Raw genomic sequence first — 27,648 nt, forward strand, 5'->3', positions numbered from 1 at the left:
CGGTCACAATAGCGTAACTAGAACAAGGTATTTCCTTTTTATTTTTATTTAATTGAATTTTCAATAATTCATCGAAATGAATGCACTGGTAGAAGCACAAGATTCATACAATATTGAATATGTGAATTCTAGGTTGTTGAAATTAATACAGACCTCAGAAATAGTGAGGGAGTGTGTACTCATAGTTGTTTTTTGCTCTCCTGAAAAGTTGGGTTTTTGTAGATACGCTACTATGACTTTTAGCCCTCGATTTTTATGTTTAGTTTTTACTTTCAGTGCCAATAACTATAAGGAATTTATGAATGTTCTTTATAAATTAAGTTTTCATATTTGTTCAATCAATAAAATGGATGGTGAATCCTTTAAATATTTTTTCATTAGTCCCTGATATAAGATTTCAACTTATATTTTATACGATCTTTGAATTGAAATTAATTTCTACTATGATTACATTTCAGAGAATAAAAATCTTGAATGAGCATAACCTTACACGGACTAGTAAATTACATTCTATTACCTCCTATTAGGTACGAATTTTACTAATACTATTCAATTAGGTACCACTCTGATTAAATAATCTTTAATAATATTTGCTTGATTAGCGAATTAATATTAGTAAAAACCTCCATTTTGAAAAATAACCTTTGGTTAATAACAATTTGCCAGTTATTGTTAGTGCATTGATCAATAAATTATTCGTTCAGTTCCACGACTTTATTTTGTCATGTAATGACAAAATAATGAAATGAAATTGTGCCATACTAAGCTGCTCAGCTGCTTATGAAAAAATTAGCAACAACAGTTTGCTTGAATAATGAACTGACTTCTCATATGATATTTGTGAAAATGGATTTATTTGTTGAATTTGTAGAATGTGGCACCAGTGGAAAGCGGAAATGCATGAGTGGCCGTTCGGAGTCAGCGGCGAAACGCAGCCGACATCCGGCCTACTTCATTCCCGAACTGGCTCACGTCGTCGCACTCTGCGATGAGAGGATTCCTTTCGTTACCCTCACCCAAGAGGTATTCACTACAATAGTTGCTGTCTATTATAAACTACTGTTCAAATTTATAGCAGTAGTCTTTATACAGGGTGATTCATAATTATGGTAAAATAATTTGATAAGTGATAGAAGAGGTAAAAATAAGAAAAAAAGTTCTTATAAACATATAGGCCTATCCATAAACGCTTCATTAGCGAGCTATACAGAGTGAAAGATTTCGCCCGGAATTCAGTTCCTCTGGTGAAATACACCGATGCTGAATTGTTTGGGCACTAGTTTTTTAAAAACTTATGCTGGATTCATATGGAAAAATATCTGAAAAATTGATTAAAACTAGTCTGGAAGCTGTAGTGTGAGTAGTTTTTGAGAAAAAAGTTGAAATATGCAAAAAATCTTAGTAGAAAAACACAGACTTCTACGTTTGATGCCCAATAACTTTCTTTAATGACCAGTAAACAAATAATTTTTGGCAATAAAAATTGTAGAAAATTTAATTCTGAAAAGAATGATGTAAGCTGTGTAAACTAAATTTAAATAGAAGTCGAATAAAATGTATTCTTATGTAGTACATTACACCACAAAAATTTGCTGTTTCATGAGGAGAGAACTAATAACTCACAAGTTGTAGCTGATTGCAAATAAAATATTCGGTTTTTATGAAAAGTTTTTTTTATATGAAAGTAGCATATCTAAATGACATTAAACTTATACCAAAAGACTAGTAGATTATGCCATAAGGCCTGGGAGGAAGCTCAAACAGAAGTAGATGATCTATGATTCCTGCCCAAATGTTTACTGAAAACTAATGTTGTGGAAGATTAGGATTGATGGCATGAGGATTCTCAGCTGCCCAAATATGTTGGTTGTGGACGTTAACGATAGCTGTTCTTGTAAAGTGTGCCTCGTCGGTAAATAAAATGGTTGTTAAAAAGTTTGGGTAAACAAGTTTTACTCAAAACCATCGGCAAATACCAGCACGGGGAATACAGTCTCGTGGCAATAGAGTATGAACTTTCTGGAGGTGGTATGGATGTAATTGTTGCTCTTTTAGTATCCTCCAAATAATAGATTGATTGACATTAAACTGCACTGACAATTCTCTCGTGCTCTTCTCTGGATGTTCATAAATTTCATTAAGAACTTGTTCTTCTAACTCAACAGTCATAGTAGATCGGGGTCTGCCTGCATAAATGTGCTCTTTGGATATCAAAGAATCTGTTTCAGACTGACGTTGATGAATAGTGGCAAAAAACCTTGAACTTGGACATACTCGGTTAGGAAAGTTCTCTTGATACAAACGTCTTGCTTCAGTACTATTACAGTAGTGTCCCATTCCATACATTAAATGCATGTCAGCTAATTCGGAGTATGAATAATGTCTAAAATTACCTGTCATTTTTTAAAAAGTTAACACTTAACACAAAAGCAAAGTGAAATGGTTACAAATAACTGGTTAATAGATTAAACAAAAAAAAAACACAGTGCGGTTACAGTAGGCCTAACTTACAGTTTGTTTTTTGTTCAACAGTGAGCTAAAATGTTTATGAAAATAATTTTCAGCTGATAATTTCTTTCAAATATTTTCTTATTCAAAACAAAATAAATTAGCTGTTTTGAAACAGCTGTTATTGAAATCCATGTTTTATTTGCAGTCAGCTACAACCTATTAGTTCTCTCCTCATAAAACAGCAAATTTTTGTGGTGTAATGTACTACATAAGAATACATTTTATTCAACTTTTATTTAAATTTAGTTTACACAGCTTACATCATTCTTTTCAGAATCAAATTCTCTACAATTTTTATTGCGAAAAATTATTTGTTTACTGGTCATTGAAGAAAGTTATTGGGCATCAAACGTAGAAGTCTGTGTTTTTCTACTAAGATTTTTTGCATATTTCATCTTTTTTCTCAAAAAACTACTCACACTACAGCTTCCAGACTAGTTTTAATCAATTTTTCAGATATTTTCCTATATGAATCCAGCATAAGTTTTTAAAAAACTAGTGCCCAAACAATTCAGTATCGGTGTATTTCAACAGAGGAACTGAATTCCGGGCGAAATCTTTCACTCTGTATAGCTCGCTAATGAAGCGTTTATGGATATATGTTTATAAGTACTTTTTTTCTTATTTTTACCTCTACTATCACGTATCAAATTATTTTACCATAATTATGAATCACCCTGTCTGTATATTTGTTGTTTTATTCCTAACTAACAGGTAACCCGTGCTCTGCAAGTCTGCAAGGGTCTAATTAAAAACTTGGCAAACTGGAAACTTGACTTGATGAAATCTTGAAAATAGGCCTATAACCATCCTCGGTTAATAAAGAATCTATATGCAAAATTTCAAATTAATCAGTCTAGTAGTTCAGATGTGATGATGCGTCATTCGTGAATTTCCTATTCCGTATGTGTATAAGCCGGTTCTTCCCTTTATTATAATATAGATTTTTAATATAATAATAAACGTATAATAATACATATAATAATAAAACTTGTATATAATAATAAAAGTGTATGTAATTTTATAATAACATAATTTAATCTGTGTTTTTCAGTTAAAAACAGTTTAGGGAGAATGTCTGTTGTTTTTACCTGAATTTTATATGCATATGAATGAATATATTTTTAGGCAAACAATGAGGCTTATGATTGGCATATCCTATGTCTCTGGTCCGATATTGTTGTCAATCCCATGTGGGTCCTAAATATCCTAAAAACCTAACCTTTTATGTATTCCAAGCGGCTAATTGGTCCGCCGCAATCAAGGTGCAGTACAATATTTTAATAAATAAAACATTTGAGTTACTGTACTCTATTGAATTACATAACATGGTATCTATTTCAACTAGAATGTGAATGAAAGATAAATATACAATTCATAAAACATATAAAATTTACTACGGTACTAAATAGCCTACTGTAGGCCAGAATGCAAAGTTTTAATTACGTCTACACTTGAGGGCTAGGGTAAAATCGAGTAAAAATCGGATTATCAGTTATCCGGACACTGTCATGTATCAATATTACTAGTCCGTATAATCGGTGCTCTACTGTAATAATGTAGCCTACATATAGTATAGTTTCAGTTTTATTTTTCAATACACATAATATATTCAGTACATTTTCAAAATTATAGAATACATAGTGGTGGTTTTGTTATTGTGTCAGCTGAGCCGGCGGGAGATCGCACACCAAGGCCTGCAGGTGGAGGCGAATGCGACGGCACTGGTGCTGCGATTGGTGCAGCTGCCCCCTCCACCCTCACCCGCCCCGATCCCCGGTTGGCAGGCCCTGCTCAAGCGCCTCCTCTCCGTCTCCATCCGCGTCTATGGCAAGGGCAACTGGCGCAGCTGGATGGCAGAGTTCGTCATGTATGGCAGTCCGCTGGCCAGCACCAATCCCAAGGAGCAAGGTAACTATTATTATTGAGGAAAGATAGCGTAAGATAGCTATCCTACCTCATTCCAGGGCCTTTATTGATTCTTTATCACAAATGACAATGTATTGCCAAGTCTTGCAAGACCTATTGCATACTAACACTACATTGTAATGGAAACGAATAAAAAAATTAACGTATTCATAACAGAGAATGAATATTTAGATTAGTTGATAACTTCTAGAAACAAAGAGTATAAACTTTTTGTTATATACAGAATAGAAATAAGAATACACCTAAAATTCTATCAATACTAAGTAAATAACGTGACTCAACTTTTCTCAACAAGATACACATACACACACTCGCTCAACGAAAACCCAACTCAAAAGAACAAAAAATAGATTGAAATAAAATACTGTAGAGAAAAACAAAAACTATCCGTTGCCCTCCAAAAGTAATTTGAAAAGTCTCCTCTTGAAAACGCTAAGTGAAACAGAAAAAACTTCATGTTCAGGAATAGCATTCCTAAGTCTTGCAGCAGTCACTACAAACGAAGAATTGAATCATGCAGTGCGATGAATAGGTATCTGTAAGGTATACAAATGAGATCTCATGTTGCGATTTGGATTGACATCAACAAGACGGATGAAATCATCTGCCAGATAAGAAGGGCCCTCTCTCATGACCAGAATTTTATACACTTGACAGAGAAGAAAATACTGTCTACGCTAATCCAATTTGAGCCAACCCAACTCCATGAAGAATGGAGTGATTCGCGAGAAACGCCTAGCATCAAATATGAACCGGACAGCGTTGGAGCCGTCCATTCGTTGAAACTTTATAAGAAAACCTAAGAAATCTTTGAATTCTTATAGAAAGTTTTCAAGCTTAAGAAGCTCATGCTATTATTTGAACATGTTCGATGCTCAACACTATCAAGAACACACCAATGTCAATATCTGAAAATCACAAGATAAGATAGTGATACGGGAATTGTCCTGTTTCAATAATTCATACATAATTACCATAGAGAAAAGATAGCATGAGAAGATATCACATGGTGTAGGTCGTTTATGTTCCAAGCCGATTACTGTCCACTAGGCCTACTGTCTATTATTACTGTTTTGGCCAGGTGAGAGTGTAAGAACGACCCAGTATGAGAGACTACCAAAGTGATATAGGTTCACGAAAATTTACTACTAGGAATATCGGCTTGAGTTAACAGTTGAATTTGGAACATGAACGCACTATACCAATATTTTATCATGTTGTCTTCTCTGAATGATATTACATACAAACCAAATATAACATCAAATACGAATTTAATCAAACGAAATTAACTGTTGTTGTGATACAGCTATGATTTATGTATGCAGCAAGTTTATAAACATGTTACTTTTCAATCTGAAAACCTTTTCAAACTAAAATTAGCAAAACTAAATTTCATGATTGGATAATGGACAGCTATACATTTTCTATAGATAACCTTATTTATAAAGAAGATATTTAATGCAAAACTCTCTCTTTCTACAGTTTCTTATAATGCAATGTTGAGGATTCATGAATTAATAATATCCCGTTCGCAACGATCACTACCGGGTAAAGTATTTTATTTCTGTTGTGAAATTTATTTGTACTGCTGATCTAATCAATACTTGTGGGTTTTTTATGAGTTTGTATGTTTTATTCTCTCGTTTATTTATATTTTCATTTGAATACTGAGAATATTAATCTGATTCATATATTATAAATTGTATTTACTTTGCTAATTATTTGTGATTTGTGTTTCTATGGCAAACAAAATGAATTTGAATTATTAATAAGTCACTCATCTTACTTTTGCAGGTATGCGAAGGCCGGTCTGCTTCCAGTATGAGATGGGGACAGCTGAAAATGTTTCGAAAACGGTTGATGCTCTTTTGAATGATTGGGCCCAAATTGTTCATCTGTACTCCCTGGTTGAAGATTTGGCTGAATATTTTAGAATAGGTGAGTCTCTATTATAATCTATATAATGTATCTGGCCAGTTTCTACAAACTTGATTATAACAGTTTAAATTTGAGAATATTACGTGATATTTCAGTTTGGTTATAATAAATAGTATACACTAGACGGAACATTAATAATAGCCTGATTATAATTATTGTAAGTGTATCCAGCATTGGAGTCAACTCTCCGCATTTGTAGATTTATTAATGTAAATGATATATTCTCCTCCCTGTTTTCAGAAAAATACAATCTTTCATCGATGGTCACCATCAAGTCGTACAGCTACAGTAAATTGGTGCTGGCATATGGCAGAGATAGAGGGGCAACTGTAACTGTCCAATGGAACAGTACTTCCAATGCGTTCACACTCATCTTTGGTAAGCAACTTTATACTGTATCTTTCTCATACTGCTCATCCAGTTTTCGAATTGTTTAAGGGGTCTCATTGAACATGTTTCTTGTTACAATAATTATTGTAATAAGATTCATCATGATAATTATCCTTTATAAAATAAAGTAAAAGTTATACAAATAAAGCCAATTTAGAATTTCAATTGCTAAAAATGTATCCTTGCTCCATTTTCATCCAAGTTTTGAAACTCAGTATCTTCATAATTAGCCTACCCAATATACCTTATTTTCAGTATTATAAAAGAATTCACATGATTATTTTATTGGAAGAAGACTAATGTTCCAACAACTGTTAGATTATTATCGTAATTAAAACTGAATTTGTTCATCAACAAGCAAAATAGAACATTAGCGATTCAGAATAATACAATTATTGAAGTATTACTCTTTTTAGGGCTACTAATTATTAAAACACAATAACAAATTATCAAGTACTCTTTATTGAACAATTACTTGCAACACTACTAGTAATAAAAAAATTTGAAGTACCTTTCATTTTATTGCAACACCAATAGTTTCAACTCTTCAAGAGCCATTTTCAAGTCTAAATTTTACACTTTTAGTGTTGCAATAAATAATTTCCTGATTGTATTTTACAATTGAAGTATTTTACTACCATTATATCGCCTATCGATTGATTAGATGTGTTATGGAGGAAGAATCCAATTTTCTTCACTTTGCGGCATATATAGCATGAAGCATGCATTTTCCAAGACTATCGAGTATGTATTTGTCATATGATAGTGAAAAGTGTAAATTTAAGGCTGTTCGATACACTTTTTATTATTCAAATTGGATAATCTTTTTCAATATAATTGGTAAGATAGAGTTAGATGTTATAAGAGTGAGAAAAAGTGACAACTGAGATTTTTAAGTGGTCTAATAAACGAGTTATGGGTTGTTGCTAACTTTCCAGATTCATAAACGGTTTTGACTATATTATTAGAACTTCTCTTAAAAATTCAAAAAATGTATCTTTCCAAACTAAAACATTTTATTCTCCTTATCGTTCATAAATAAAAAAGTAACATTATTTGTAAATTCGATAACTTGTTTATTCTGGCATTAATCGCGAAAAATCGCATATTAGAACAAAGCCAATGATATACTGAATGTATTAAAAAAACTCCACTGGAAAATTCAAAACCGTTTATCATCTGGAAAGAAAACGGAGTTAGTAGTACTTTAGTAACGACCCATAACTCGCTTATTAGATCACTTAAAATTTCAGTTGCCACTTTTTCTCACTCTTATAATGATCTTAACAATTATATTGAAAAAGATTATTCGATTTAAATGAAAATAATTTTTCGGTGTACCGAACAGCCCTAAAGGATTGTGCCTACTATAACCTTAGTGCCCGGTTTTCCAATGTTTCCTATTAGGTAACTTTGGACTATATACGGCGAGGTGGAACACCCAAGGGTCTCCCCACCATTGAAAGTCATACGCTAATAATAATATCATAAGCTTATTATTTATAATTGTACAGGTGGAACAAATAGTGTGAACGCCCACTCTCTTGTGAGAGAGCAGTTGGAAGCTCATCTGAACAGACATCGTAACTTGGCTCAAGTTGTCCATCTGCTGCATGAAACTTACGAGCCACTAGTTTCTATCAGCAAACTCCCAACAATCCCTCAACTGGGCGTACATAATTCAGTAAGTATCGACGAACTGAGATTTTGAAAATCTGACATATGTGAGATTTTGAAAAAACTGACAAATGTGAGATTTTGAAAAACTGACAAATCTGATATTTTATGATCTTAGAATCCCGCTGCTTCAACTAATAATTATTGTTGTATACTTCTAAAATCTATCAAAGTTTTTTACAACATCGTACATAGAAAGTTGTAGCTAAAGCTAGGTTTACACCATTTTGTTAATAACTTAATCCTTATAGATTCTATTAGATTGAATGGAACTTGACAAACACATAATTATGTTCATCATGTTTATGATAAGTTATGTTCAATCTAATAGAATCTATAAGGATTGAGCTATTAACATTTTGTTAATAACTCTGGTGTAAACGCAGCTTGAGTCATTTTTATAAATTATTCATTCAATAAGATTTTAATTTTGCTGGTGATGACTAGATTTTTATTTTATTCACGTATATGTATGAGTAATTATGTTTATTTAATTATATTTCATATTATAAGAGTTTGTAATATGTCTTGAATATTCTAATTGGCAATAAATGAAATTGAATAGAAGTTATTCTCAGGAATCCTCTTTCACAGTAACAAATACATTTCTTTTCATTTTCAGACAATAGTGTTTCTATCTACTGTTCGAATTGAACTCAGCTCATGTCACCTTTATTAGTTTCCAAAATTGTTAATGGAACATTTATTTACTGTAGGGTAAACGAATTAGGAGGGTATGTCGTTTTTGCGGATAAAGTCCACATGAGCTTTTTGCTTGTGCGTGGAAAGTGCGTTAGTAAATTGATGAGATGATCCATGCCATCGGCGGGATTCGAACTCACGAACCAGGCGTTGCTTGCAGACCAACCCGGCCGGCAATTTACTGTGATATTGCATTTAATACTTAATCGGGACTACAACTGGAAATTATATATGGAATATTATATTGAAAATTTATTTCATTTCAGGTTAACAATTCTTTTCGAAAAAATGATCAAGTTTTGGAAATTTGGAAACTGATAACGGTTCCAACGATATAATTTATTCATTCTAAATCAGTTGATTTATATATGCATTCATGTCAGACCAACATTATCATTGTTTGCAGCCTTGAACCTTATTCAGCTTCAATAATATCTAATTCCAATTTACGATATGATCCATCTTTGTTGAACTATGTAGTTCAGAGTTTCCGCAACCTATTATTTTGCTTTTGATTTTGGAGTAGAGAATGCTCAATTCCAATTCTCACAACTGTATTTCTCTTCAATTTCACTCTCCATTACGAACTTCTTGTTAATGATCACTTTTCAATACTTGAATTACGACATAGCAGTCTCATTACGACATAGTCAACAAATCATTAACCTTCCGGAGTCGCGCCCTACTAAATCACACGAGCAGTCAGCTTTGGGAGAAAGTTTTGGAATGCATATGTGACTCATTCATTGACACCACCCCATTCAATAGTTTTGTGCAGCAAAAAAACTGACACTGTTGTACTTTTTACAAAAGCGCGACTGCCGGAAGGTTAAACAACAAATATTGTTTGAACTGTATTTTGATGGTACTATTATTGTATTAATTGGTTTGCAGAGACCGCAAGTTCCAGTTCAGACGTTCACAGTGATACCTCAGTCACCCACTCTGATCCGACTGGCCTACCAAGGCATGTACTGCCTGGAGCTGCGCCTCAAGGGAGGAGGCCTGGTCAGTCTGCGGGATGGAGCCTACAGTCGCTTCGACAGGACCAGTGTTGTCAATGAATTCACTCCCACACCTGCACTTAAGGTACATTTCAAGTCAGAAATTCTCTTGACTATTCAATTTCCTAAAACGAACGTTATTGGAGAATGTCTCAATACTTATTTCTCAACTTCTTAAAATTCAATTTCCATCTTTCAAACTGATCAAATTCTTTTCATATGCAATATTATCTCCAATTTTAATAATTTGATTGTATGGGAAGAGATTTTGTAGTATTTCTCCATCATAAAAAGAATAAGGCATTTATGTTTTCAATACCACTATATTTGTTCAGAATCACTTCATCTGTTATCTACTTGAAAACTTATCTCTAATATCTTAATCTTTTTATATCCAATTTTATATATATGAGATAAAATGCCTCAAGAATTCTTCTGAAAGCAAGAGTTTCTGGAAAAGTGATATGTAGTTTCTTCCACGGTATATAGAAGAAGACGGTAGGTGTCACGCGCATGTTTGTGCTAAATTTGTGGTGTAGCTGAAGTCATTTTATATCCAATCAAGTGTTTCCAACAAATACATTTCATAAATTGCCAATGTGTGCTAAAAACCTCGGTTGGTGGCGATGACGCAATCTAGCTGGCTGGCAACTGCGCACACATTTCGTGACCCCTACCGTTTTTATCTAAATATCGTCGTTTCTTCATCTTGATTACTTTATTGTTATTATTGAGTTATGTTTTTTTTAACCATCATGTACTATTTCTGGTTATTTTCGCATAATGATCTATAAACAATAGGAACTAATATGGTGATATTGTAGACTCGAATAACAGATAATATAGGTAATAATATTGTCTGTGGCTTAGGAAGAAAGGGACTTGAGCTAAAACGTATACTCTGTACTGTATTAATTTTAATTTATGTTCATTACATATGTTGTACAAAAGTTGAATAAAACTACATTAAAGCCGTAAGATGACAATACTAGTAGTTTATATTTTCTCCACTTTATGAAATTGTTTTCAAATTTGAACTCGAAGGCCCGGTTGCAAAAAAAGTTGGTTAAATTTTAACCTTGATTAATTTCACGAGAATCAATCAGAGGAGGCATTTTAGAAAAGTCGGCTTCTCTGATCGGTTCTCGTGAAATTAATCACGATTAAAATTCAACCGGATTTTCTGCAACCGGCACGAAGACTTTGAAACAGATTAACGAAACTGTGATGTATGTTGCAGACATTCCTTTCGAAATATGTGGATGAAAGTGCAGTGTTCAGGCGGCGTTCTCAGTCGGAGGACGATAACCCGCCTTCGCCGGTGACAATGGACTCGAGCGAGGGTGGGGGCGGGGGCGGTGGCTTCCTGAGTGGCCACCACCGGGGGCCGCAGTCGCCCGCCCAGCAACGCGAAGGCCTCCGCTTCCATCCGCCCCTCACGCCGCCATCTGGAAGCAATCCTCACACACCTGCCAGTCCTCACACTGCCAACATATCACAGGTGAAACTTCTTTTTCGATTGAAAAATTATTTGATTTGTATGATTTTGAATTAATGAATTTTATAAAATAATTTTGATTAATGAATTGATTCTGAATTTATTCCATCATTACATGCACAATAATGACATCGAGAAAATTGAAACATATGACACCGAGCTGTTAAAAACTTTTCATTTATTAATAGAATGAGAGTACATTTTATTTTTAAAATATTACAACTCCATTTCGTGTAACATATTTTGTAGGGAGTCTTCTCTATCAGTGGTACGCGTGAATGAAGACCAAGGTGTCTTTCTCACTCTCTTCCTAATTTGAGAGCCCTTAGAAACTTCTCAAATTCGCAAACAAACTATTTTTAAAATAAGTTTTCAGCAATTTTTCAATTCCTCTACAGATTGTGAGAATACTGTAGTATATCTAATCAATAAGATTCTAAACTCCATGAAAGGATAACATTACAGTTATTCTGAATTATATTTTCTAATTATATAATTGATTTGATAGGTTTTTATTCATTTACAATGCAAATGTAATAACATTGGTAGATAATATAATAAGGTAGTCCTGCTATTTTTTACGTCTTATTTACAGTGATTCTTTGAAATTGACCTCAATATCTGAATTTCAATTATTTTTCAAGTCCTTTCATATGAATTTAACATGTTTATGTTCAAAATTCTTTAATGTCAACTATTTCCAACTTATTCAACTTCCAACCAAACTATTATCAATATAATATCATTCATATTATATTACAAGGTCTATAGATAGAGGTCTGTTACCAATGACACTAATGTTAATTCTGGAGCGATACTCAATGTGCCTTTTCCATTATATCAAATTATACTTCAGTATATAAAATTAATAAATAGTGTCCCACGAAAGGTGTAACAACCGAATCCCATAAAATTTGCTACAAAAAATGTCCAGTTAGATTTTTTAAATTAACCTTATTTTTCGGTTATATCGATTTTTCGATATTTCTTAAAAACGCCAAGAACTAGAAAAGAAGGCTGGTAAGAAGAAGACATTTTTAATAAGACTTGTATTAGTTCCCGTGGAATTGCTTTATGTGATATGATTTTATCATTCATCCTCCTTACTCCTTATAGAATTAGAGGTTAATTTCATAAGATAAATTTGGTAGTCAGTGTATTTTAAGAATTGTATATCCTATTTTAATAGCTTATTTATATGAAGTCTACTTTGTTTCTTCTAATTTATGTCATTCTAGCAGTATATTTGTAATATTTAGAGACCAGTCGGTCGCAACAAATTGCCCATCTACGTAGTTCATAGCTCTAGCATACCACCCCACACAGGCTAGGCCTCGGGGCGTTTTTTGTTTTATTCATTCTTATAAAAGAACCTTATCATTTTGTTACATCATTATTATTGTGCATTTCTATGTTTCTATGATAAGAAACAGATTTTCCTGTTATTGTACTGGTTTTTGGATGAATAAAATCTTTTTCATTTCATATTATGTGTTCCTTTGTTTGGCGTTTTTGAACTTTTTATGAGCGTTCAAAGTTGAAAAAAGTCTTAGTTTTCAAAAATATCGAAAAATTGATATATCTTGTAAGCTAAGGTCGATAGGCCTATAAGAAAATTTTACTTGACAATTTCGTAGTATAGGTAATTCCATGTAAATTCTATGATCAGGCTGTTATACTTTTCGTGGGACACTCTGTATTGTATAATATACTATATTATCCATGTTGATAACATGTTATTTGTTCTTCAGCTCAGGCTAACATCATAAAATTAAAGTCATGTAAACAGACATAATGTAAACAGAGTTTAAAACAAAACTCAATATTGCCTCGTATCCAGACCTCTTTCTAAAGACCTTGATATAATGTTACAAAAGTTCTCAAGTCAATGGTAGCAGTGCGTGTTGAGGTTAATGTATTCTCTGCCTTGAATTTTTCAAAATAATTAATGTTTTAAATTATTTATGAAGTGTAATATTAGTTTATAATATTCTATCCTTTTAAATAAAACATTTCTAATCTCTTCATTTCGCACATATAATTGAACTCAAATTTTTAGCAGTAAAAATATAACCTACATTTTGAGAATTTATAAAATTTGGGATTAGAACAGTTTTGGGATAGGCCAGTTCTGTCACTCAGACATATCTATAGATAATTATATGTGATTGTATTGATGAAATGAATGAATAATCACGATAACAAATGAAATGTGTGTTGACAGTCGACTCAACACCAGAGCTTCGGTTCGAGTCCGGCGACCTCGTTCAACCTGGCCTCGCCGCCCTCTCTGCCTCCCAACATCAACCCCTCCCCCTCCATGCTGCCCCACCCCTCGCCCAGCTCCGGCCTCCTCGCCAACTCCCCTTCCAACCCCCTGCACGTGCCCAGTCCCATGCCCACTAACTCACCCGGGCCCAGTGTGCCGCTTGGCACCTCGCCTGCCAGCTCTTTCATCCAGCAAGGTAACTTATACCATTGATAAAAGTTAGTATAAGATATATTTTCTCTATGGCCAAACTAACCAATCTAGTCGAAGCATCTCCAATCGATTGATTTATAGATTGTTTGCCTTCAGATTGATTTCTACGGGCTTCGCAGATTTAACGCCTAGTGAGATCGGACTCCAATCAATATCAATAATATTACATTACTTGAGACGCATTACTCATGAATGTCCGCTCTGCTGAGCTTGTGGGTAAAGTGGAAGAGGGGGCTCTTATTTCCTCAACTTCGCTCACATCACTTATGTTTTAAATTGTTGAATAAAGGCATTTATCTATCTATCGATCTATCTATCTAAGGGCCGTTTGCACTGTCAAAGCTTAAACTAAATTTAATCAGCTAGTGGCTTAAACTCGAAATAAACCACATTATAACGAACACGATTTGATATCTAGTTTAAAATGAAATTCAGTTTAATCTGTCAATGTGTAAACGGCACTGAGTAGGAAAAAGATGCCGTTGCTTATTATTATTGCTTACTATTTGGGAGTGCCAACACATTGGCAAATTGTAAACTGGTTGACTTCAGTGTGTGATCATTCCCATAATTGCCAATTGTTTTCCTTTTCTGCCCAGAAGAGCGAAAAACATTAGAAAATAGGGTTTCAGGGTACAGTGTCAGCTTGAACTGATTTGGTCAGTTGGTAGTTTAAACTCGAAATGTAAAATATTACCAAAAGTTAGACTTATTATAAATCATGTTTTATTAACCTTCAGTTGTTCATATTATCGTTGAACTTGGACTCTGTAATAATCCTCGTTGGAATTGCTTATCATTCGTTCAAAGAATAAATATAAAGTTGCAATTATATTTCTAATTATTTATGCTGTTACCCCAACAATTTGTTTGTGTTATGTTTCTTTTACCCCTTAATCGGGGTAAAGTTTAGAATAGTTTTTCTACACTTATTTTGAAAATTTCAATGAATCATTCCAAATACTTAATAATTAGACAATTATAGTGTTTGTAGGAGTTATACCTTTCATAACTAAATATTTGGAGCTGAAATTTAAAGCCCAGTCATGTAGAAATTTTTATTTGGAAACGAAAAATCAATTTAACTTTACCATAACATCAAAAACCAAAATTCTGTGAATGAACACTATTCACTTTTGAAATGGCGTGAGACGAAAGTCTGGTCTGATGCTTCAGCCAAGGTTTAGCCAAGATGGATCCCCATGGTGTTGATTTGAGTTTGCTGTGTTAGTGTCAGTGATGCATGTATAAGGCTGGCCACTAACGGTAGAACAAGCCTGTAATGCATGTTTATCATGCAGACACACATGTTCATTATCAGCGAGAGGCTTCTAACATAGAATTATCAACCAATAACAATAAATGAACCACTGCAAATTACAAATTATAATTATAGGAGAATAATTTAACCTCAAATAGAGCAGGGAACAGAACCTAAACACAAAGAATATGAGGTACAAAAACTCAACCTCAAAATTTTTTTCTCGAAGCGTTTCGCTGAGATGAAAGCTGTGATAGCGCAACGTATGATGACTGTGTATGATGTTTATCATGCATGCTCTACCGTTAGTGGCCATTCCAAATGATCAATGTGTTGTGATATATGATTAAGCCTCTTATTGATGTCATTATCTGAATGAATGACATTGACCCAACTGAATTGTTTTCTCTTGAGAAATTTGCACATTCATAGTAACTAAACCTTGCTTTGACATGAACCGCATGGTATTGAGGATACACTGCCTGAAATTAGTTTGGCGCGTCTTTTAATGTAGAGTTTATTGTAAGCTGTTACGTATTGAATTACTTCAATAATGTTGAGTTCAGTAGTTGTCACTAGAGTAAGAGATTATTGCTGTTTTAATTATTGTTTCTTGTTAGGTCACACAGACGGCAGTCCGTTTCCGTCGTCACAGAGCATGACGTCACCGGCCGCCTCCAATTGGCCCGGCTCTCCAGGCATGCCCCGCCCCTCCCCCCGGCCTGGTCAGTCCCCCGGCCACCCTCATCCTGCTCTTCACAGTCCTGACCACAAATCTGGTTAGTACTTACACTTCACTCTGTAAAATTGAATCATTCATCAACTTTATTAGTAGAATAAAACATGTATTTGATTGTCTTAGAAAAATTTGTAATGTGGAATTTTAAGCTTTAAAATTATATTTTTATTTTAATTGAGAAACTATTAAATTATGAATCTTTGCAACTCTGTCGTCCTATGATTTCCACTGACTTTATAACGTGAATCTTGATATAGAAATGCATAAATAGCAACAACAATATTTAATTTATAAAACCTTACCGTTATTAATTCCCTTAAGTAGCGATAAAATTTGACTGCTTTAGTACTAAGATACATTCAAATCCCAATTACCGCTGAACGTTCTCTTATCAAATGATTGTTCTGTTCGCAGGTATTAGTCAATTTTCACGAGTCCTGCCTCAACGGTCTTGGGCTGGAGCTGTGCCCACACTCATCACCCACGAAGCTTTGGACCAGCTGTGCACACCCTCTCCCCACCCACAAGGCCTGCCCGGCCCAGAACTGTGTCCGCTTGAGAGATTCCTCGGCTGTGTCTACATGAAGAGGCAGCTGCAAAGGTTCATCCAAAATGAGGATTGTGTAAGTAAATACTCGTAAAGAAAAGTGAAATTAACAAATAATAAATCAATTAATTTTCAAAAATGCATCGATCTCACTTTGAAATTTTATCAGTAAAAAAGCATGGCACCCAATAGAAAGTGTTTTCTTTTATTACCATCATTGACTGTAATCAAATCAAATTTAATTTTATTCTCAATGTTCACAAGACATTCATATTTGTGAAATCCTAATAGAAGACAAATCGAAATATAAAACATAATAATTAGTGTCTGATGCAATAAAATTAAAATTAATAAATGTGAATAAATAGGAAAAAGAAAAAAATATTTTGAGGCCTAGCCTGTTTTAGATAGAGTATGTTTTATTTTTCATTCATTAATAGGTTTATCACTTGTTGGAAAATTTCGCTAACTGACTGATATCTCAACTTGATTGATTAACTTTATATCTCAATAAAGTTAATTTCGCATAATAGTACTCAATTACATTACAGTGCTTTGTGCTCTCCATTGTTACTTTGAGGGGAAAATACTTATCATTCTAATCTTATTAGAATTTTCAAATCTGAACTGAGAGAAAAAAAGTCGTTTCTCGTTTGAGCACACGAATAATAATAATTATTATTATTATAAAAAATAAAACATACTCTACCACAGGCTAAGCCCCGAAATGTTAAACTTTTTTCTATTTGCACAGTATTCCTGGGAAACGACTAGAGCTCACTTTATTCAACTAATGATGAAATCCATAATATAACTTCATTAAAGTCATCAACTAAATAAATAATTTAAAATATTTGAATCCTTTTTTTCTACTTGATGAATTCAATCCAATGCCAATGCTTCGTAACTTTTATTTTTGCAGCTTATTCAAGTTCCTACAAATGAGCCGGGTGTGGTCAACTTCAAAGTGGACTCTCTCGTATGCCGCGTTTGTCTCAATCCTCAACATCTACAGTCATTACACATCAAAGTGCAGAGTCTAGGAGACCATAAAGATCAATGGACAATGGAAGAACTCCAGGTAACTTCTTTCATATTATTTCAATAAAATATGATGATTTTACGATAAAATAGGTATTAAATTCAATTTAAGTTTCCATCTATTCAAGTTTTATCAAAATTCTTGAAATAATAAAAATTGAGGTCATTGTATGTGTTGGACGAATTTTCAATCTTTCAAATTTAGGCACTTGTTGCCTAATGGCAATGTTTTTTCTATCTAATATATTCAATTTTTTATGTACGGTAATGTAAAATTATCAAGTAACGTTTTGGAATTTTGGAATTTCTCCGATTGTACTAGTTGCTCCAGTAGAATACTGTATAACTTCAATAGATATTAGTGAAGTTTCCGTTTGATGTTCTTATTTATGTGGAAATCAGTACAATATATATCCAACAAAATTCTACTGATTTTCTTCTACGATCTCATTTATTATTTATTTCTACTTATCCAGTAAGAAACTGACAGTAACAATATAATACTAACCGTATAACTTGTTTAACAGTATAAATGAATATTATACACTTTAAATAAAATTAAATTCAAATCTATTCTCAATCCAATTATTTCATAGAAAATAAGAATATAGCCTAAGATGATTAATATGAATGTATGAACTTTACATACTCTTTTCTCAACTCTTGCAGGTTATTGAGAAGTTCTTCGATACAAGAGCAGCAGCACCACCATTTAAGCCAAACGCACTCAATGGATTTGGGAAAATGCTCAATTTCCCCTACAACGTTCTCAAAGACTTTGTGCAGATATTGAAACTTGAACTGGTGAGTCTCACAATCATTGTAATAATCAATACATGTTGAATAACCGTTTCCAAATCAATAACTCATAGTGATACTTGAAGAATTTATCAAAAAAGTTCATACGTATTATATAATCCTATATCTGTAACTTTTTGGCTCAGATGTAACTGTAAGTTACCTATTCAATAAGTCACAAGTGGTGTTCAGAAATATGGATCCTAAAAGCTACGTATTTTCATGTGATACACTTGATTATGTAAGTCGAATAATTCAGTGTGAATACTCACAAGTATTAACACAGTCAAAAACTGAAACAACATTCAAAACATTGAAAAGTTACAATAAATAAGCCATAATGTCATTAATTGTAACCTCAACGGATTTTGAGTTGTCACCTCTAAATGTCGTCTTGTTTATTCATACATTTTCATTGAAAACGTTGCAATTATATCAATGAAAACTTAATATTGAGATGCTACTCCACTCTCATTTCCATTTTCACTTTCACTTTCTATTAGCTCTGAAGAATCCAGACAGAGAAAAATACAGTGCAATGAACAATTCCTTGTTTAATAGTATTATTATAGCTACTATTATTTACAATGTATTATTATTTAGTATTACATTGTAATAATACTGTGATTATTAAACTTTTATCCCTTTTCAGTTTCCATCTTTGGTTCAGCAACAGCAATTGAAGTGGACAGTGCAGTGGTGCTTGAGGATGCCACCTTCGGCCATGCCCATTGTTCCAACTGGAATGGCTGCAGTACTTGTGTGTCGCAACAAAATACTTTTCTTCGTAAGTGTCATCTCCACTAAATATTGTTTTGAAATTCATAAGTGATAATGACACTAATATTGACTAATCGAGTATCAAGTAAAATGCCATGTTGGTGATATTATTCCTTATTTTTTTCAATCAATTGAAAACGCATTACAGTAATAATTATGTAAAGATGCAACCTGCACATGCCCAAAAAATTTTCAAAATACCAGAATTCTCATGGAATGCAAACGGCGCATGGCATAAGAGAATAATTTTGACTTGACATGACTTATAAAACTATAAAGAATCGTTGGATTTCAAATCAAACTTATGATTCCACAGTCTTACTTTCATTTTTTTCAACTTCTATATCCAATGTGCAAGTGAACTTACATGATTGAAGTGTAATTCATTTGAATTTATATTATTTTTCTTCAAATACATCAGACCAATCGAAATCACCCACATTGAGTGATTTTTCAAACTTCTTTGCTCAAAATAATTGTCTTAAATTTTGAATAAATTAATAAAGGTACATTGTATGTACAAATTACATTTATATTTTCATTTAGAGCAATAATGTCTCAAGGTGTGTCACATGTGTGGGAAACTAAAAATTATAATATTTCAAATAAAAGCGTCTTTTTTGTAATAGTTCTAAAAATAAACAACAAACTAAGGTTGAATACTAACTCTTGAAGCATTCATCATTTATACTGCACTTTTACAAAAGGTTCCCTGTAAATTATATGATAATCTCTTTTTAATAAGAGTTACAACAATACAAACTACAATAATACAAAACCCAATAATAGCAATACAACAAAATAATACGTCAACACAATACAAGCAATATAGGCTACACAATTTTATTTTTTATTGCGTATGATGCCCACATGAGCTTTTTGCACGTGCATGATAATGGAAAGGGCGTTTGGTTAATTGACAAGATTATCAAACGTCCATTTCATCTGCGTACATTCGAAACCAAGAACCAGGCAGTGCTAGCAGACCGAAGTATACCACCTAACTTGTGGTTAGATGGTAAGGCCTTCGATTGCCATAAATACCTTACTTATCACTAGACCAACCCGGTCGGCAATACATATACAAATACATACACATTCTATACTGTACTTCAATACTTGATTCAACTTCAATTACTCTATCAATGGGTCGATTGAATAAAAATCAGGATCCAGTGACTAGCAACTAGCCATTAGTTCTAGCTCTACAAATAACATTGTACAGCTGACTCGAATCTAAGCATTTGCTAGAAAACTATTTAGAACCAGGAAATGTCTAGCTTTTATTCAGTTTAGTTATTATTGTTGTTCTGATTGATGTTTGTGTATTTGTTTGTAGCTGCAAATCACACGAGTGATGGGCATGCAGTACGGCGGTGGGGAGGGGGCGTCGCTGGTGCTGCCTCTGGTGTACGATGTGAGCACTAACATCACACAGCTGGCCGAGAAGCGTGACCCGGGTCCGGCCAACGCCATGACAGCCGCCAGCTCTCATCTGAAGCGCTTCTTCGAGCGGCCGCACAATCACAGCGAGTGCTCCATCTTCCCCGCCGTCAGGGATCTGCTCGCCAATCTAGTGCTACAACCAGATCCGCAGGTAAACCACACCACATTGAAACTCATCCAATTAAAAGCTGCATACAATCAATGTTTTGCTTTATTGAGTCAGCAGTATTATAATTAATAATTTGTAATTTGACAACTTCAAAGTCTTATTCTTTCAAGTATTGTAATTAGCAGGTGAAATCACAGAATACAGAAAGGAAACTTTCCAACTAATATATGGCACAGTGCACCAAGACGCCATCATGAAGGCAATTAGATTTGCCGCTGATTTCAAACCAAACTTGAACTGAATCACACTCTAAATACTATGAAATCACATGAATTGATTCGATTCAAATTGGTACATTATGTCCAAAAATACTCGTAATTGACCGAGCGAAGTGAGGTCTAAGATTCAAGTCGACGGTTTGGCATTTCTCTTAATGTTTAAATGTTTGTATGTTTATTATGTTGCGCATTTACGGCGAAACGCGGTAATAGATTTTCATGAAATTTGACAGGTATGTTCCTTTTTAAATTGCGCGTCGACGTATATACAAGGTTTTTTGAAATTTTCCATTTCAAGAATAATATAACTGGAAAAAGGAGCCTCCTTCATACGCCAATATTACCGTAAAAATCAGACTATAGAATTATTCATCATAAATCAGCTGTCTAGTGGACTATAATACTACCCGTTCAAAAACATCGAACATCTTGAAAATTTATCTTTCCATCAACGTTGTAGACAGTTGCAGCCAGACTTGATAACAGCGCTCACACTCACATTCCGGGACAACACGTCACGGTACGATAGGACAGAAAGCTCTATATTTATTTAGGATTTTTTCTACACATTTTAAATTGATAAATTATTTATTAATTTTTGAGAAAACATAACAACAGGTCAATGTAACTTACAGAGCGCGAGGTCTACTGTTCACAGAACTACTAGTATTTATTTATGTCATTGTGTACAAAAATACTTGACATGAGGAAAGGCACATATATACTGTTTATCCATTATTATAATTGAAGTTGATGGTTTCTTGATCCATTCCGAGCTGCATTGATCCATTATAATTCAGTAGTCACTGATTGATAGAACTTTCATCAATTCTGATACAAGCTGCAATTCTTTGACAAGTCGACAAAGCTGAACAGCTGATAACTCGAGACCGAAGAAACTGCTAAACACGGCCAATCCACAGAGTAACTATAGGTTGGCCATGTGCTAAATAATTTCCACTCTTCGTGGCACAGGCTAAATCTAATTCCGTTCAGAATGGCGGATTTGTAACATGATTCTGGTCGACTTTCCCTTCTGTATGAATTCTGTGGTAGAATAATGCAATCAGTTCTGGATTAACCATCAAACCAGTCAGATCTCCTCTGAAGTTATATCACAGTAAAAGTTATTATCCTTAGTAAAATTAAGTTCAATAAATTGGAGTCTTTTAAAAAAGTGATTTGTTTATTGGAAAAAATATTAATTCTGTCTGTCTGTGTAATCATTTATTAATTTTATTAAAACTCATGAGTAGCTGTGAATTAATTTACTGGTAGATCTGTGTCGAAAAACTAATTCCAAAATTATGGTGCTCCAAGATTAAATGGTATTGTAGGATATGTTTCAAAAATGAAACGTCCCTTGAACATTCCTCAAGTGGCTTATATACAGGGAATGTGGAGCTAGCATGTTACATGCAGCACATCAAATAATAAGAGGAAATAACAGTTCTGAAGCTTGCTATAGGCGACCAGGTTCCGAAAGTTTGAATTGAAGCGGCCAAAAAAACTCAGTGCAGTGCCAACCTATGCAAGGCAGTACCTACACGGAGTATTGTTTGCTATGTTGCTTAAATTGAAATTTATCAGTTGAAATGAAATAAAAATATCATGCTCCAAGATCAAATGGTTATCTAGGATATGTTTCATAAATGAAACGTCCCTTGAACATTCCTCAAGTGGCTTATATACAGGGAATGTGGAGCTAGCATGTTACATACAGCACATCAAATAATAAGAGGAGAGATAACAGTTCTGAAGCTTGCTATAGGCGACCAGGTTCCGAAAGTTTGAATTGAAGCGGGCAAAAAAACTCAGTGCAGTGCCAACCTATGCAAGGCAGTACCTACATGGAGTATTGTTTGCTATGTTGCTTAAATTGAAATTTATCAGTTGAAATGAAATAAAAATATCATCTAGTACAGTATTTGTATACTGCTAGTCCAGTCAAATGGTCATTTTTCAGAAAACAGCCCCGAAAGAATTTTTCTCGACGGTTCTATATGTATTTTGGGGCGCTGAATTCGAATCTGAAATTTGCTGACACACCAGAGGGCGGCTTCACCCCCAAAACCACCAAAATTTCGGACTTTTTTCAATTATCCCATTTCATCTCGTGAACCTTGCGTTTCTCAAGAAAAATCATTCTCGACAAAATTAAAGAGAATAAGATTTCCAATAAATTGAGTGGTCGCGCAGGATTCTACCAATTTTCAAAAGAGGGGTACTTTTCAAGAGGTTTTAAAAATAATTATGCAAACCTATCACTTCTACCCTATACAACATGGATATTTTTCTAGTATAGATGAAAAACCATACATCACGTGAAAGAACAATTCATTATGTACAGGATTCCTTAGGAATTTTCGAATTTAGTAGTGGGGGGAGGGGGATATACCCAAAAATAGAAAATCATGTCCTACAGCCAAAATACAAATTTTTCATTATAATACCTTTTCAAGGCCTTCCTAACAAAAAATACTTATTTCGGCTGAAATCATCTTACGCGGGCTATTTCCTATGGGAATCACCCGTACATTATAACTGAAGAATATCAATATGAATTATTACTTATTTTATTGTGATCTATTCATGTTGTTCATATGAAATTCAATGATAGGCCTACAGCATGAAGAGACTATGTCCATTTCATTTGTACTGGTGGCAAACTTTTACATAAAAAATAATTTTTTGATAAAATCCCAGTTCAATTGTAATTAAAACAAATTCCTTCAATAAATAATTGTTAATAATACGTTTCGAGGGAAAAAATTAAGAACAAAAAAAATTGGGAAGAATCGGGATTCGAACCGAGGAACCGTCGCACCGAAAGCGAGCGTTTTACCGTTACGCTACACGCCTCCGTTCAAAAATAATTGTCTTGTAACAGCATTATAAAACCTCCTCATAAAAAAATACACTTCTGGGCTACAACAATGACAATGTAGCCTATGACGTAAATGGAACTTAATATACGGTAGCATGAATGAAGTTTGAGCATTAATTCTGAAAAATCTAGAAGGAAAATCGATATTTGGGCTTCCAGGTGCACGAGATTGATATTTTTAGAATCTATGTGCAAAATTTGGAGATCTAAATCATTCCCGTTTTTCCGGTATGCAATCCACAAGTTGACATGTTTTGATGCAAACAAACGAACAAACGCAACCCTACTCTCTCTTATTATATAGATAATACAGAAAATTTCCATACAGTTGAATAACGTCAGGAAGATTTAGTCAAAAAACTCTATAAAAGATAATTCACACGGCAAGTTATTATGTAAATCATACATTAAAATTACATTGGCATACATAAATAACATTGGAACACACTACATTCCATTTAAAAATTCTTCAATACTATAGTATCTCTTATCAACTAAGAACCTATGTAAGTCTGTTTTAAAGGAATGCGTCCTAGGATTTAAATGAGTTGGCAGCCTATTCAATAATTTCACACCAATATAACTGGGCTTTTTCTTATAAAGAGAAAGTCTATTATACTGAACACTGATATTATTTCTATGCCTAGTATTATGATGGTGTACATCTGAATTTGTTGTCAAGTTGTTTATATTTTTTACCACTAACATATAATTACTTTATAAATGAAAATACAAGGAACTGTGAGAACTGAAAGATTTCTGAATGCATCTCGGCAAGTGTGGTTAAAGCCTAAACCTGCTAAGTATCTTATTGCCCTTTTCTGCAAAATAAATATTTTATTCATGTTCTGCAAAGTTGTAGCTCCCCAAAGTTCAATGCCATAAGAAATGTGTGAATAAATCAATGCAAAATATAGGGCTCTTCCCGTGTCTAGGGGTACATAGCGTATGATGTTTCGCAGGACAAATAAATTAGTACTTATATGGCTGGAAAGTTTTTCAATATGAGCATCCCACGAAAGGCCTCTATCAATTACCAGACCTAGAAGATTTGCGTCTGTGACATTTTCTACCTTTGAGTCTCCAATATTAATGACCGGTTCAAAGAAATAATTTTTAAAACCAAATTGCATACATTTACTCATTTGGAATGACTGACAAAAACGACTCTTTATAATTTTTTCATTTATTAGGCTAGCACAAACAATACAATGATCGGAATAGAAAAAACAAGCTATTGCCCAAAACTTTTTCAATTTCCTAATTTAGTTTTAAATTGTCCAAATATTATACATAGGTTATGTTCATTTCAATTTTCTACACCAAACCACAATCCGAGAATATAGATTATAATATAAATTAGATAAAACAATCAATTTTAAATTTGGATAGATTGATATTAAAACTTTCGTAGAAACATGAAAAAGCTTTAAATAACAATAATATTGAACAATGAGGTTTGTAAGAGTGTTGGCATTTATTTCATGTTCATTGAGGCTCTTATCATTAAACATCAGGGTTGTATCGTCGGCATACAGAGTAACATCAACACCTACTGGGACAGATGATTGCAGATCATTGGTGTACATCATAAAAAGCAGATGTCCCAGAATAGATCCTTGTGGTACACCTCTTGTGACCCTGAGAGGCATTGAATCAGCTACCTGGGTATCAGAATTTATTGTAACATATTGATAGCGGTTGGTCAAGTAAGACTTGATCAAATTACCCCAACACCTCCTATTCAGACGTTTGAGATCCTACTGATAAGGGATTTGATATCAACACTATCAAATGCTTTATTTAATATAAGTCTAATAGTACCCCGATAACGTAATCTCTTTTATCAGCCTTATCTATGATACCTTCAATGAACGATACAGCGGCAGATAAAGTAGATTTCCCCCTCACAAAGCCATTCTGGCAGGAAGATATTAAATCAAATTTCTCCAGATAGTTCATAATCCTGTTATATAATAATTTCTCAAAAATCTTAGGAAAAGCTGACAAAATGGAAATAGGCCTCTAATTATTAATATCATTTCTGACACCATTTTTGAATACTGGTTTAACTTTGGCTATTTTGAGTAAATCCGGAAAATGCCTGTTTGAAGAGTGATTTGAAAAATCATCATTCATCAATTTTCAATAGTTATATTAATACTCTTCAATGTTTGTTTCCATTGCGAATTGCTTGTTAATAATCACTTTTGAACAATTAAATTACGACATAGCAGTCAGGTATTTATAAATAAAAGCTATTAGCTTCTACTCACATTAGTGGAGCGCTTTCGGACACTAGGCCCTTGATCAACACTGGTTGACACTTCCGTTGTGGAGTACATATGGTTAGTAAGCAGCGTGGGTTGTGGGAGTGGCGGGATTTTTTGAATGGTTGGCGGCGGGGGTGGCGGGAATGTTTGAATTTGTAGGTTATTGAATAGGAGGTTGAAGAGGCTGTTTGATTTGAAGTTTGTTTGCTCATTAAGGATGTTGTTGGGGTCTCTTTTGGTATGTTTATATATTTCAAATTGTTCCAAGGTGTTTAGTTCAGGCCCTTTGTTTCTGATGTGTAAAATTTTGAAATTTGTGGCTATGTCTGTGTAGGTGTGATTGTTTCCTATTAAGTGGGAGCAAATGCTGATTCGGGGTTGTTGATGTGTTCTTTGAATCTTTTTTTCAAATGAACGACCGCTCTGCCCCAGGTAGTATTTTTGGCAATTTGAACAGTTTAGTTTGTATACCCCTGGGTTTTCCTATAAGTTTTGTTTCTGTTCTCTTGTGGTTAGTAGGTTTTTGATCTTGATTTTTGTTTGGAATGCTATATTGAATCCTGCCTTTTTGAAATTCTTTGCTAATCTGTTGGACTTTGAGGTTATGTATGTTAGTGTTATGTTCAGTGCTGGGCTTTTGAGTTTTTCCTTTCATTTGCTGTTGGATTCTGTCTATGAGTAGTGGATCACAGCCATTAGTTTGGTCCAAGAATTTTATTGAGTTGAGCTCTGTACTGCAATCTTCTGTTGATAAGGGGATGGTGTTTAGTTTATGGATCATTGTTATATTTAAACAGAAATCAACAATTCTGTATTATAATAATTAATTGCATTCCATTATTTCAATACTTAATAAAATTTTGGGATTATCCAAAAATTTGTCAAAACAAAAACAAAAAGATTTGTTCAAAAATAATGGTTTGGTAATATATGATTTATTGTCGACAGGTTGTATCGTCACCTGGGATGATGGGCGGTCCGGGAAGCGGTCAGATGCAGTCTCCTGGCATGATGCATTCGCCAATGAGTGTTGTGGGCCAACCAGGGGGGCCTGGCGGATATCCGATGGGCATGCCCCCCATGGGCCAGCATCCAATGATGGGGCCCCAATGAGAGCACGCCCTTCCGTTCTCATTATTCTCACAATTCAATATGGTAAGACTCAACTATCCATTATAGCTACCTATTTATCTAAGAATCAGACATTCACTTCACATGTACAATAGAATAGAAAAAACGTTAATTGAATTGAAAACGTTTAAGCTACCTTAATCGAACCTTAAAGAGGCTGCTCATATTTCACCATTAATAATAATATTAGTATGGCTTTTATTGGTGGGGAGTCCCTGACGGATGTT

At 33.9% G+C, this 27,648-nt stretch overlaps 1 protein-coding gene across 1 annotated transcript in view; it reads left to right on the forward strand.

Annotated features, from left to right (window-relative positions):
• LOC111043578 (mediator of RNA polymerase II transcription subunit 14) overlaps positions 1–27,648 on the forward strand; it is a 43,288-nt gene that overhangs the window by 5,961 nt on the left and 9,679 nt on the right. Inside the window, exons 4-18 of the mRNA XM_039421904.1 lie at positions 872–1,023; positions 4,179–4,422; positions 6,235–6,378; positions 6,619–6,756; positions 8,283–8,452; positions 10,042–10,236; positions 11,392–11,652; positions 13,874–14,114; positions 16,013–16,171; positions 16,546–16,754; positions 17,601–17,759; positions 18,389–18,523; positions 19,170–19,304; positions 20,637–20,894; positions 27,239–27,445. Coding sequence (XP_039277838.1) covers positions 872–1,023; positions 4,179–4,422; positions 6,235–6,378; positions 6,619–6,756; positions 8,283–8,452; positions 10,042–10,236; positions 11,392–11,652; positions 13,874–14,114; positions 16,013–16,171; positions 16,546–16,754; positions 17,601–17,759; positions 18,389–18,523; positions 19,170–19,304; positions 20,637–20,894; positions 27,239–27,403 — 2,765 coding nt within the window. The 3' untranslated portion in view covers positions 27,404–27,445. The remainder of the gene's footprint in view (positions 1–871; positions 1,024–4,178; positions 4,423–6,234; positions 6,379–6,618; positions 6,757–8,282; positions 8,453–10,041; positions 10,237–11,391; positions 11,653–13,873; positions 14,115–16,012; positions 16,172–16,545; positions 16,755–17,600; positions 17,760–18,388; positions 18,524–19,169; positions 19,305–20,636; positions 20,895–27,238; positions 27,446–27,648) is intronic.

Source organism: Nilaparvata lugens, chromosome 1, assembly GCF_014356525.2.
Source record: "Nilaparvata lugens isolate BPH chromosome 1, ASM1435652v1, whole genome shotgun sequence".
NCBI classification, from domain to species: domain Eukaryota; kingdom Metazoa; phylum Arthropoda; class Insecta; order Hemiptera; family Delphacidae; genus Nilaparvata; species Nilaparvata lugens.